The 12,892-nt window shown below is 43.7% G+C and overlaps 1 protein-coding gene across 11 annotated transcripts in view; it reads right to left on the reverse strand.

Moving 5' to 3' along the window:
• The window catches only part of Alpk1 (alpha kinase 1), a 103,213-nt gene that overhangs the window by 17,074 nt on the left and 73,247 nt on the right, over positions 1 to 12,892 (reverse strand). For 10 of the 11 annotated variants that reach the window (XM_031375455.1, XM_031375449.1, XM_031375450.1 and 7 more), the window contains 3 exons: positions 8,249 to 8,447; positions 2,033 to 2,092; positions 735 to 821 (listed from right to left, as the gene is read on the reverse strand). In XM_031375455.1, coding sequence (XP_031231315.1) covers positions 735 to 821; positions 2,033 to 2,092; positions 8,249 to 8,447 — 346 coding nt within the window. Of the gene's footprint in view, positions 1 to 734; positions 822 to 2,032; positions 2,093 to 7,802; positions 7,845 to 8,248; positions 8,448 to 12,892 lie in introns of those variants that run through there. The other variant, XM_031375459.1, reaches the window with a different exon arrangement.

The following is a 12,892-nucleotide window of genomic DNA, read 5'->3' on the forward strand; positions in this document are numbered from 1 at the left end:
CACACATACACACACACATACACACACATACACACACACACATACACACACATATACACATACACACATACATACACACACACATACACACACATACACACACACACATACACACACATATACACATACACACACATACACACACACATACACACACATATACATACACACACACATACACACACATACACACATACACACATACACACACACAATTTACAGTCATTTCCACTATAAGAATAATATTTTCCATCTTTTATTAAACATTTCAAATGCTTTGGTTTATCCTTTAGTCTAATTAGGGTTTTAAACTGCTCAAAAAAATTTTTGCAAGTATCCCAAGGAATGGATGAGTAATGAAAGTCAGTGAATAGCTCCGATTCCTAACTGTAAATTTCATTAACAAAACAGAAATATATTTTCTCTTACTAATCTTACACAATTACAGGATTTTTTTTAAACATGAGGTCTCACTATGCTGCCCAGGCTAGCCCTAACCTCCAGCCTCAAGCTCTTCTCTATCCTCAGTCTACCCAGCAGGCTACACAAGTGTGCACAGGCACACTCAGTTAAGCTCCGGGTATCCTAATGTCATTCTCTTCTCAAGGGGACTGCTAAGGGAAGGGGGATGTGACAGCTTTAGCCAGATATAATAAGAAAACTCTGCAGTAAGTTCTTGTAGCCGACCTCTGCCGTGAGCCCCAAGAGGGATAGCGATTGACGTCAGCCAGTACCTAGCTTCTGCAGAATTTGCCCTCTGATCTGTATGCAGACCGACTGTACCAGGATCTTGTCACTCTCATTCCTATATAACCAGGTACCTGCAATGAAAGGAATACATAGCCTACAGTCAGTAAGGAAACAGCCTGGTAAGAGAAACCTATTTTCATAGATGTCTTCATTAACACACATGACTTAGATTTGAGAGACAGCTCCACTTCCCGTGACCCGACGCTCAGCTGCTGTCTTATCAACAGTTCTCTGTCTCTAGGGCCTTCATCTGTGTCTCCTGCTTCAAGCACCTGTACTCTCCTTGTCCTTACCTGGGATCCTCTTCTCTGGATTCTTAAGAGTTCCTCATCTTTCTCAGGTCCCAGATTCAGTGCTATTTGTCTCGAAGGCTCTCAAGGTTTCTAACCCCAGGTTGCCCGGCCCAAAGTGAACCCACCATTTGTGTCTGTCTCAAAGGCTTCAGGGCCAGTTCCATACTGAAGGTGATGACTCCACAGAGATGAAAATCTTAGGAAAAAATTCATTACCCATGTCATGAGACTTGACAGGGAGGGTCAGGCTGACACTCAGGCTGGCCATTGGCTGAGTAAACGGAGCAGTGAGTGGCTATGACATTTTTTTAATGGTGGTCATTGTGTGAGGTGAGTAAAGTTCTGAGACGTTGAGCTGCAGTCTGTGGGCAAGCAGGTTAGGTTTTCAATTTTTGTATTAGCATATACAATATACTGTATTATGTACTCCATTATTCATTTTGTTTTATTTTGTCAGCTGGCCCAGTCGGTGGCAAATGGATGGTGTCAATGGTAGGAAACAGAATCAGGCTCTTAAGTGTTCTGACGAACTGCACAGTTCTCTTTCTAATTCCTCTGTGTGTGTATAGGGTGTGCATATGCAGATGTGTGTTGTTGTGTGGTGCGTGTATGTGTGTATGTGTGGGGGAACTGTGAAGGGAATGTGTGTATGTATGTATGTATGTGAGTATTTATGTATGTATGTATGTATTTGGGGTGTGTGTTTGTTGTGTGGGAGAGTTGTATAGGGTATGTGTTTGTGTGCGTATGTGGCTTTGTCTGGTGTGTGTATGGTGTAGAAGACAGAATATGCAGACACTGACTTAGTGTTGAGGGCCACAAATGAAAGGACGTATCTACATCCCATCCTGTCTTCCTCTTGTAGCTGTTCACACATTTCAAGAACCAAAAGCCAAAAATGTATGTGAGCCCATTGAGCTCAAAGTTTTCTTAGAGCCGTGTTCAACGTGCTTTGGAAAATGTGCCAACTTCGAACTCCCAACGCTTACCAGTCGCTCCGTTGTTGCTTATCAGGCTGCTCAGGATGTACTCTGCCTTCAACAGCTTCCCTGAGAATAAGCAAGCACACAGCACAGAATTGGTTTCAGACATCCCTGTAGTTAATTATAGCTCTGCTCTAGGACTGATGCTCTGTTACAGGGACTCTGCCCTCTTCTGGGAACACTCAGATTTAACATTTCAATCAATAACTACATCATATATAAAACCAAGAAAGAAAGATAAGTTTCTAGGATTGGTAAACTGGGAAGTTATAGTATCTGAAGAGGTAATCAGATACACACACACACACACACACACACACACACGCATGCACGCACTCTCGCGCACACACACACTTACTTTATCGATACAGAGATGCTGAATGGCAGAGGCAAACCAAGGTCAAAGGTGACATGTCTTCTCTCTGTGAAAGCTTGTACTACAAAAGATTATAGCTGCCCAAGAAGAGTCCAATTTACATACAATATCCCCCCTTAATCCTCCAGATTTGGAGTTACCTTCATTTTATTATTTTTCAAGTTGTTTTGTTTGTTTTGGTTACTACCACATGGATCTTATCTACAGGTTGCTATTTTTCATGAGCAGGAAACTCAACAGCTCGTTCATTAATCCCCCCCTTCCACCTAACTTGAAGCCCCTCCCAGCCTGGACTCTCCTCCCGCTTTGTGCTCAGGCTCAAGTTCGCTCTTCTCTCTCTCATCTTGCTCTGTCACAGTTGCTACCCTGTGGCTTCTGTGATCTCTACGCCTAGCTTTCACATCTAGGTCATCAGACTCACAACTCCTTGGGCCTGGAAAGTCATTATTCCTAATGTCTCCAAGGCTTGCTCTTCCCTTCCTCTTTCTCTTACTCTTCCTTTGAATGTAACCGTCAGAGGGACTGAGGTCACGATTCACCAGTTAAAACAGTGGTTCTCAATCTTCCTAACGCTGGGACTCTAATGCAGTTCCTCATCATTGAAGAATTTAAATCTATGTACCGTGGATCTGCCACCATTTCCAACTCTACAATCATGCCATGGATTGCATACATCAGGTGCTATGCAAAATGTAAGATAGGTGAGTCATTTATGCCTCTCTACATAAAATGTAAATGAAGATGAAATCTTCAGCCTCCCATAAAATTGTATTTATGTAGTAATAGTAATTACAGTTCCTCATGCTGTGGTGACCCCAACCATAAAAATCATTTTCATTGATGTTCCATAACTAATTTTGCTATGTTATGCAATGTCAATATCTGTATTTTCTGATGGTCTTAGGTGACCCACAGGCCGAGAACCACTGAGGTAAAAGCATTGCAGATTTCGGGTCCCAGACCCATGCTGGGTGGCTCACAGTCTCCTGTAACTTCAGCTCCAGGGGGATGTGATGTCCAATTCTGGCCTCCTTGTGTACCTGCACTCATACACATACATTTAAAAAACAAAAACAAAACAAAACAAAAAAACACCAACAAAAAAGAAAAACAAAAAAGCCCTCCAAATGTCATTGTCTCCTACAGCTTTACCTGATCACAGATTGGTTGTGTCGGTTGTGTTTCTAAAGATTGCAGTATTATCTTCCATCCTCATCCCTGTCCCCCTACTAACCAGTAGATCACAGAGTTCATTTCCTCTCTTCCTGACCATGATCTGGCCTTGTGATCTGTTTTAGCAGTGACACCTGGTCAAATAGACACTGCGCATCTTACTAGTTGGCACAGTGAATGGTCCATCTTTCTGTGTTTGATTTTCTCCTTAGGAAAACCATCTTCTAAAACTTGCCCACACTTTTAAATGATAATTTTGCTGGTTATAAAATTCTAGGTTCAAGTTATTTTGTCTTAGATTTCTGTTGATTCCAATGCTTTCTGGAGTATTTCTTGTTCTTATTCTTGTTCTTGATCTCCTTCTCTTTCTTCTTCTCTAGACTGCTTTTTATATTTTTGTTTGTTTGTTTTGATTTGTGTTGCTGTTGTTTTGGAATGGATTTTACTAAGTAGCCCTGGCTGGCCTGGATCTCTGATCATACACCAGGCTGGCTTCAAACTCAGGGATCTGTTTGTCTCTGCCTCCTGAGTGCTGAGATTAGTGTATGTGTCACCATGCCTGTGAAAGATTTATTTTATTTATAATTATGTTGAGTGTGTGTGTGTGTGTGTGTGTGTGTGTGTGTGTGTATGTGTGTGTGTGTTTGGGGAGAGGGTGGGAGTGGGCAGGGTATACGTGTGTTTGGACAGGTGCCCACATAAACCAGAAGGGGGCATCAGATACCCTGGAGCTAGAGTTATAGGTGGTGTGAGCCACCTACCATGGGTGTTGGGAACTGAACCCAGGTCCTCTGCAAGAGCAGTATGAAGTTTTAACTATTAAGCCATTCTTCCAGGCCACTATGGGCTATTCCTGATACAATGCTTTTAGTCATGTCTAATTTTGTTTTCCATGTTAATGATTTGTCTTTTCTTCCTGTTTCCTTTAAAATTTTCTCATAGTTGATTTTTGTGTAGTTTTGCCACACTGCATTCAGTTTCGTCCCTCTTCTAGATCTACTTGATCCTTCTGTAAATCCTTTCATGCTTATATGTTATCGTTTTGTTTTTTAAATTCTCTTTTAGCTTTCAGACTTCTTCACATTTGCACCTCCCTTCTTAATTCTCAGGATGTCCTTTACGTTTCATGCTTAGTTCTGTGTCTTTCCCTCCTGCTGTTGGAGCTGTTGCAGGAACACAGGAGATGAGGCCAGGGTTGGAGCACCCAGGTAACCTGCAACTTCCTTTCCAGGCTGTAACCAGTTACATAGTAAGGGGGTACAGTGGGCACATGATGTCAGCTGGTCCCTGGGGGCTCAGCGGGCACATGATATCAACTGGTCCCTGGCTCCCCCAGTGAGCAGCATCAGCCCTAGACCTTCGGAGGCAGAACTCTAATCTGATGCCATTTCATCACATCCCCAGAATATCACAGACACATAGCAGTCAGGCAGCACTGTTTCAGAGCCCCAGTAGCTGCTCCTTTTTATGAATGGATTGAAAGGAGACCGAAAGACTTGATCATCACTCACCTAGCAAGTACATAACTTTTGAAAGTTTATTTTTTAAAACCTGTTTCCCTTTTACTTCACTTGGCTTGCCATGACCCAAACAACAGTTTTCAGCAGTTGGGCATCCTTCTTAGGCATGAGATGCTAGAAGCCTGGTCCATCCATGGAGAGAGCCTCTGGGCTCACCAGTTCTCTTGACCAGTGGCTCTCAACCTTCCTAATGCTGCAACCCTTTAATACAGTTCCTCACGTTATGGTGACCCTCAACCATGAAATTATTTCATTGCTACTTCATAACTGTAATTTGCTACTGTTATGAATTGTAATGTACATATTGATATGCAGGATATCTGAGATATGACCCCACTGCCCACAGGTTGAGAGCCATGGCTCCAGACACTGTTTTACAATTAAATTCTTTACTCTTTATCTAGGGAGCAAATAAAACAAAAACCAACAGGACATGAATAATCTGCTTGTTTGTGGGTTGTTCTCCCCCTGTAACTGATGGCTGATAACTACATTGACTTGTAAATTCACCAGCTATTTTTTGTTTGTTTGTTTGTTGTTTTTGAGACAGGATCTCATAGCCCAAACTGGCAATAAACTGATCCTTCTACCTTCAAGTATATAGTACCACTGGCTGATTCAGTCAACATGCATGTCTGATTTACTTAGTTTTTTTTTTTTCAAATTAGTAAATTTGTTTTCTTTTGTTATGACATCATATTTTTTTGAGCATGCTAATTTTAAGACTGAGCCTTTCTCCTTATTCTGTATGTTTTCTTTCACTTATGAACCTTACTTTCTCTTTATTGTATATAGTGTTGATTACTCCTTTTCTTCCTTCCTTTCTTTCTCTCTTTTTTTCCTTCCTTCCTTCTTTCCTTTCTTTCTTTCTTCTTCTCCTTGTGAATTTTAATTCACCAAGGATACTTTGCTGTGGGATTCTCATGCCTTCGTGTGTGGTTGTTTCTCCACAGCACAGTTTATACTTAGTTTTCTCATGGACTTCAGAAGTATGGACCTCATTCTTGAGTCATTATTATTATTGTTGTTGTTGTTATTGTTATTCCTGGTGGAGATTTCTAGCTTTGTGGTTCAGATAAATTCAAACTCCTCTCTTACATTCAGCACAGACTTGGATTTTAATTTATTTTGGAAAGTTTATGTGTTTTGTCTCAGCACAAAGCTTGGGCAGAGAGCAACCTTCTTTGTAACTTCTCCAGTGGCTGGGAGAGCCACCATTGCTCCTTTCACAGCCGGTGCAAAGCCTTAGGAATTCCACCTTTCTGCATCTGTTTTTGTTTTGTTTTGTTTTTAACCTGGGTGAGTCAGGGTCCAGTCTTTGGTCTTTGAGTAGGGATTCAAACCACAACCTCTTTCCTTAGGACTATGTTCCACACAAATGTCTTTGGATGTGTGTTGTGAGCCATAGTCTAGGGTTCTGACCCTGAACGCCCACTATATCACAGGCGCTTAAAAATCTTTACTTCATAGTATACATGTTTGTAATGGGAGAAGGTTCTGCACTGGCTCAGCCCTCCATCTCTGTGGAACCAGAAGTCTGTGACTTTCTTTGGCACTGTAGTTTGAAATGTTTGCTTCCTGATTCAGAGCGAGCTGAGCAGCAGGCCCAAGAACTTTTCACTTGTCTCCCTGACACCTGTTATTTTCATATCTAGAATGTATTTTGAAATGTGTACACACACGTGTGCGTGTGTGTGTGTGTGTGTGTGTGTGTGTGTGTGTGTGTGTGTGTGTAGAGTCTGGGTGTAGCATATAGGAAGAATAAAACAAATTAAAATAATAAAAAATGTAAAAACATACAAAAAGGCAAAGCCGTAGACACACCTGCCTATCATTTGACCTCTGTTTTCATATCATATCTGTGTATACAAAATATGAGCCATTGCTCTCTTGCAAGGATAACTCGATGGGAGCCGACATTAGAACTCTGCTGTTGCATGTAGCATCACTGGCCTGTCCCCCACAGCAAGCTCTTCACACACCACTGTCCTTGGAAACCACCAGAAACTACGTTTATTGTTAGGTTTCCCTCATGCACCAACCACCATTTAATGCCTCAGGGACATCTGGAAGTAGACATTTTCCCAGTGTTCAGCTTTCTATAGAGTTACTCTCGGAAAGTCAAGAATAAGACACAAGCACCATTTCCATGCAGTTAGAACTTGCCAGAGTGGACTTGACTCAGGGCTTTACCTACGCTAGGCAAGTGGCTCTACAAGGAGCTGAACCTGGGCCTTTGAAATAACAATTTCCACAGGCCCACTTTCTCTGGTGCTATCTTATCTCTGTCCCTTCTGCATCAGACAGTTGTCCCATTTAGTTACTGCATAACTAATTATAGTACAGTTACTGCAGCTCCCTTTCAAAAGAAAGGAAGGAAAGAAACTAGCCTCTTACAGAAGAGATTACTAAAATAATAGCAATAGCTGAAGTTAAGAAAAAAAAAGGTTGGGGGTGGGAGGGTGGGGGCTGGTCATTTCTGAGAGGGGTGATTTGACTTCTGTTTTCATACTCTAAATTTACAGATTGTAAGTAATTCAAATAATTCCAGACCTGTGTGGGAGCAGCCTGTGCTGCCGCACACCCAGCCCCCACCCCACCCATAGTCCCCTTCTACGTCTTAAGTTGGCCTGTCAGCCTCAGTTTTCATTTCATTCAAAGTGACAGGGGGAAAAAAGATACTTTCAACCCTAATCAGGTACTGTACCGGTGTTCTCAATGATGAAAACCCCTCAAATTGCTTCACTGGGCTGTCAGCTCCATTGTTGGCTTAGTCAAGTGGCCCTACAGAAAGGAGACAGGAGCGCTAAGAGAAAGGAGTCGATTTCTAATCTGCTTTTTAAAAGCTCTTGGTCAGAAGTATAGCAATTCAGATGCCCCTGTTTGAAAGCAGCGGGACAGATTTGTTAGCAGACAAAGGCCCCAATTAGTATTTTCCACACCCTTTCACAATTTTCTCTACTGCTTTTGGCTCTGAAACCCTTTACGCCAGGCCTTTGTGCCTGCCGAGAGGCGGGTGCAGGGGCAGCGCGGGCTGGGGCGGCCGAGGTGGCACCCGCCGGTGCCCGCAGGCGCCCGTGGGCGCCCGTAGAAGGTCAAGTAGCCGGGAGCAAGCGGGCTGGGGACCAGCCGGCGCCAAGCGATGGAGCCCACCTGAGTTGACGGAGACCCGGGCTTGGCGGATGACCACCTGCGGGGCGATGGGCGTTGCGGGCTGCAGCTTGTGCAAGCCTTTGGCGACCTGCAGGAGTTTTCCTGAGACGTCGAGTCCGTACAGGAACCGGTCCATCAAGAAGACAATAGCGGAGGCGGCAGCGCAGTCCTGGACAAGGATGGAGGCTCGCAAGGCCGCCTGCAGAAGCAGCCACAGGACATAATGAACCAGAGAACACCGCAGGCCCCCCAAAAGGAGGCCGCCGTGCACCAAGCCTAGCCATCTAGGTACTTCTCATTAAAACAAGAACCAAGTTTGTAGCTAATGGGAGAAGCATACTTTAGTAAGCGATAAAATCCTAAGAAGGGAACAACAACCAGGGAAAAAGTTCAATTCGCTTGATAAAATAATCGTCTTCATAGGATTTTCCTCTTACATCTAAAACCATACCAGTGGGAAGTGCGTATTGCTTTTTAAAACAATGCAGAAGTGGGCGTAGAGTTAAAGTATGCCATTTCCCAAATCCTTACTAGATTTCTTTCTGTTCTCCCCTCTGACCTCTCTCACTTCCCTTCTCCCTGACAACAATTCAGGTGAGATCTCCGGGTGTGTGCTCCTTTTATGCATACATGGACATGAACTGATGCTCAGTCTCTCGAGTACTCTTCCCTTCTCTCTCATTAATGAGATCACTCATACCAGACTGTACCACTCCTGACCTTCTTAGTTTTAGGCATCATTATACCAGTGGGAGCTTTTCACATCCATTTCTTAACACCTACCTTCATTTATTGGATGTGGATGTGTGCATGCGCGCGCGGCACACACACACACACACACACACACACACACAGAGAGAGAGAGAGAGAGAGAGAGAGCGGGGGGGGGGAGAGAGAGAGGAGAGATTGAGAATTTTATATATGAATATAATGTGTTTTGATCGATCCACCCCTTCGCCCTTCTCCTGTTTCTCCCCGTCTCCAATCTTCCTTCATGAACTCTTTTTAAGTCACTGAGTCCACTTAGTGTGCTTGGGCACAAGGCAATCCACTGGAGCATGGCCAGGGACCCCATCCCTGAAGAAAAGCCTCTGCCCCCCCCAACTGCCTGCCATCCATTGCCAATAGCTCCTCAGCCGGCGATGGAACATCATGATCCACCTCCTCATCCATGCTGGGATTATGGCTAGCCTGGTCACGTGCAGGTATTGTGTATGTAGTCACCGCTGCTGTGAGCTCATACGGGCAACAGCACTGCTGTGCCCAGCAAACACTGTTTCACTGCAGATGTCCACTGTTCTGGCTCCTACAGTCCTTCTGAAATGATCCCTGAGCTTGGTGGTAGCTGCCCCATTTTTAGGGCCGAACACGTTGACCTGGCGTTCATTTCAACTGACCTTTACTTCAGAAAGAAGCCTTCCTAATGAGAAGGAATGAGCCTGCACTGATTGATCTTCGGCAGGAGTCAGTACAACAGAAAGAGTCTAGGCAGACTATACACATGTATTTGACATAAGCTGGCGTGAATTCCTGATCCTCCCTCCCACTTCAACTTTCTAAGTGTTTTGATTACTGATATGTGTCATCACACTCGCCCTTATTCTATATATTTTAATTAAGAGACAATATATTAGCTCAAAATTTAAATTTAATTTTCATTATCCTGTTACTATAAATCACATATAAATGTTTATAGACAAAGGGGGGGGAGAAGAAAAACAAAGGAGGAAAACAACTATGTCTTGGAAGTAGAACATGAGAGAGAAGTGAAAACAAAGGCTGGGCTCAGTTGTCAGCATGCTTGCTTAGTACACATGAAGCCCTGGGTTTGAATCTCCACATCTCATAAACCAGATGTGGTAGCCAACGAAGAATGTCACCTTTGGCTACATGTTAAGTTAGAGGTTGATATGGGCCAGAGACTCTCTTTGAAAAAATAAAAATAAAAGGAAAGACAAGTAAAACTAAAAAGGTGAATTTCTATAGAAAACACTGTCATCTGTTAGGGCAGCACTTCTCAACCTGTGGGTCACGACCCCACAATTTGTTTACCGTGGTCAGCTAAGATCATTATAAAACACAGATTCATTATGATTCATGTGATGGTTTGTATATGCTTGGCCCAGAGACTGGCACTATTAGAAGGTGTGGCCTTGTTAGAATAGGTGTGTCATTGTGGGCCTGGCCTTTAATATCCTAGTCCTAGCTGTCTGGAAGTCAGTATTCTGCTAGCAGCCTTCAGATGAAGATGTAGAACTCTCAGCTCCTCCTGCACCGTGCCTGCCTGGATGCTGCCGTGTTCCCACCCTAATGATAATGGACTGAACCTCTGAACCTGGAAGACAGCTCCAGTTAAATGTTCTTTTTTGGGAGTTGCTTTGGTCACGGTGTCTGTTCACAGCAGTAAAACCCTCACCAAGACAATTCATAACAATGGCAAAATTACAATTATGAAGTAGCAATGAAAATAGCTTTATGGTTGGGGAGGGGGTCACCACGACATAAACTGTATGAGAGCAGCATTAGAAAGGCTGAGAATATGTCAGTGTAAGTGAGGGTATCACCAGTTTCTGAGAGCTCTGAACTGAATCCACCTGGGTCTTTTCTAGGCAGTTTTGCTCCCAGATGAAGGCTGGAAAGCACTGGAAGTGATTTCTGACTTCATCAAGCTACACACTCAGCAGTGCTTGCTTCACAACCACATTCTAAGCCTTAGCCCTAAACGAGGCATTGGGCACAGCACTAAGTACATTCTGTGAATAACTTGCCCAATTGCCACAGCAACCCCACCCCCCACACCCAGGCTGCTTCCTTTATCATTCCCATTTACAACAGGGAAACCAGGAGGCTCACAGAAGTTACTTTTACAAGACCTGGGCCCAGGAGCTGAGCTTGGTACAGGAAAGCCAAGGGGAAGATCAACTGAGTTCCTGCGGTTTAGCCGTAAGAAAGCTTAGAGGGGTCTGACAGATGTCAATTACTTGATAGTCATGCTTGTCAGTACCATCGATGTAGTCAAGATTGCTGAAGTTGCTGATCTAAGCAGGATGCAACTCAACACACTGAAAGAGTTCAACCCAAACTCAGAGAGTTGGGCATCTTGGAGGATCTTAGTAGCAGTTATAGACTCTAGCAAAATAGAAGGACCAACTCTTTGGCCAGGTTCACCGCCTTTCACCAGGAAGTCTAGGTAACAAATGCAGAGTGTTCAGTGGGACATGGGCTAAGACAACTTTCTATATGAAAACCTGGGGAAGCAAGGCATGTGTTATTCACATGGTGCTTACATGTTAGCTATAAAGAAAAAGTGTGGGAAAGCACAGGGACCCTATGGGAGCAGAGACCCACGGTCCTGCTTGGTCGGGCCATAAGTGAGAAATGGTGTAACCTAGCAGTGATGACAGAATTTTAGTTAAGATTTTAAAGGATATTTAAAGAATGACTTTTTTTTCAGAATGACTTTTGTTCCTCCTGGCCTGAACTTGTAGACTAGTAAATCTCCTCTGCTCCCCTTTCTGTCCATCCTTGAGTCCTTTTAATTAAATTTAGGCCATATCAGGGCTGAGAGATGGCCTAGCAGTTAGAGCATGTACTGATCTCACAGACTACCCAGGGTTGGTTCCCATTACCACAGTAGACAGCTCTCACATCAGCCTTTAACGACAGTTGGAGATCCAGTGCCTGCTCTCTCTCTCTCTCTCTCTCTCTCTCTCTCTCTCTCTCTCTCTCTCTCTCTCTCTCTCTCATCTGTCTCTCTCTGTCTCTCTCCCTATCTCTGCCTCTCTCTCTCTCTCTGTCTCTCTCCCCGTCTCTGTCTCTGTCTGTCTCTCTCTCTCTCACACACACACACCACATGTTCACACAACATAAAAATAAAAATAAGTCTTTACATTTAGAATATCTCAGAATTTTTCTCTTGTCAACAGTAAGAAAACACTCTCTGCAGAGTTTCAACAGTGTGCTGTAGTCTACATGTTAAAACTTTCCCTCATGTGGAAAAGGTTTGGTTCCCAGGTGGGGGTACTGGAAATTGTTAGAATACTTTCTGGAGGTAGGGCTTAGTGGGAGGTGGTCCTGGTATTGGAGGCGTGTCCCCAAGGAAGATGGTGGGAGCCACCCTCACCTTTCTTTAATAAGAGGTCTCTGTCTCAACGGAATAAGGGACAGGGTACCCATACTTTCTATACACATATAAATCACAAGCACATGCATGCACAGGACAATATTTAATATCTTGTTGGCCACACTTTTGTGTTATTTTCCTTTTTTTTTTTAGAATCCAGGAAAGGAAGAGAGATTATTTATTGGATATTTTCGAAGATCATGACAGTAATACTACTCCCTTTCTTTTAAAAGTCACCATAGTACATGATCCTGTCTTTGAGGCAGCCATGTATTTTGCTACTTGATATCCTCCACCCCTGGTCCCACCAGAGTGCCTGCGAGTAGCCATGCGGCACATGGCTTTGACCACGGGAAGACGAACCTCTCAATGTATAACTAAGACATGTTAGAGAGACATCGCCTATTGCTGCAGGACAAAAAGAAGAGCATATTTCGGTGTGCGTGTGCGTGCGTGTGTGTGTGTGTGTGTGTGTGTGTGTGTGTGTGTGCGCGTGTGCCTGTGTGTGTGCGTGTGCCTGT

The sequence above is a fragment of the Mastomys coucha genome, unplaced genomic scaffold (genome assembly GCF_008632895.1).
Source record: "Mastomys coucha isolate ucsf_1 unplaced genomic scaffold, UCSF_Mcou_1 pScaffold16, whole genome shotgun sequence".
NCBI classification, from domain to species: Eukaryota; Metazoa; Chordata; class Mammalia; order Rodentia; family Muridae; genus Mastomys; species Mastomys coucha.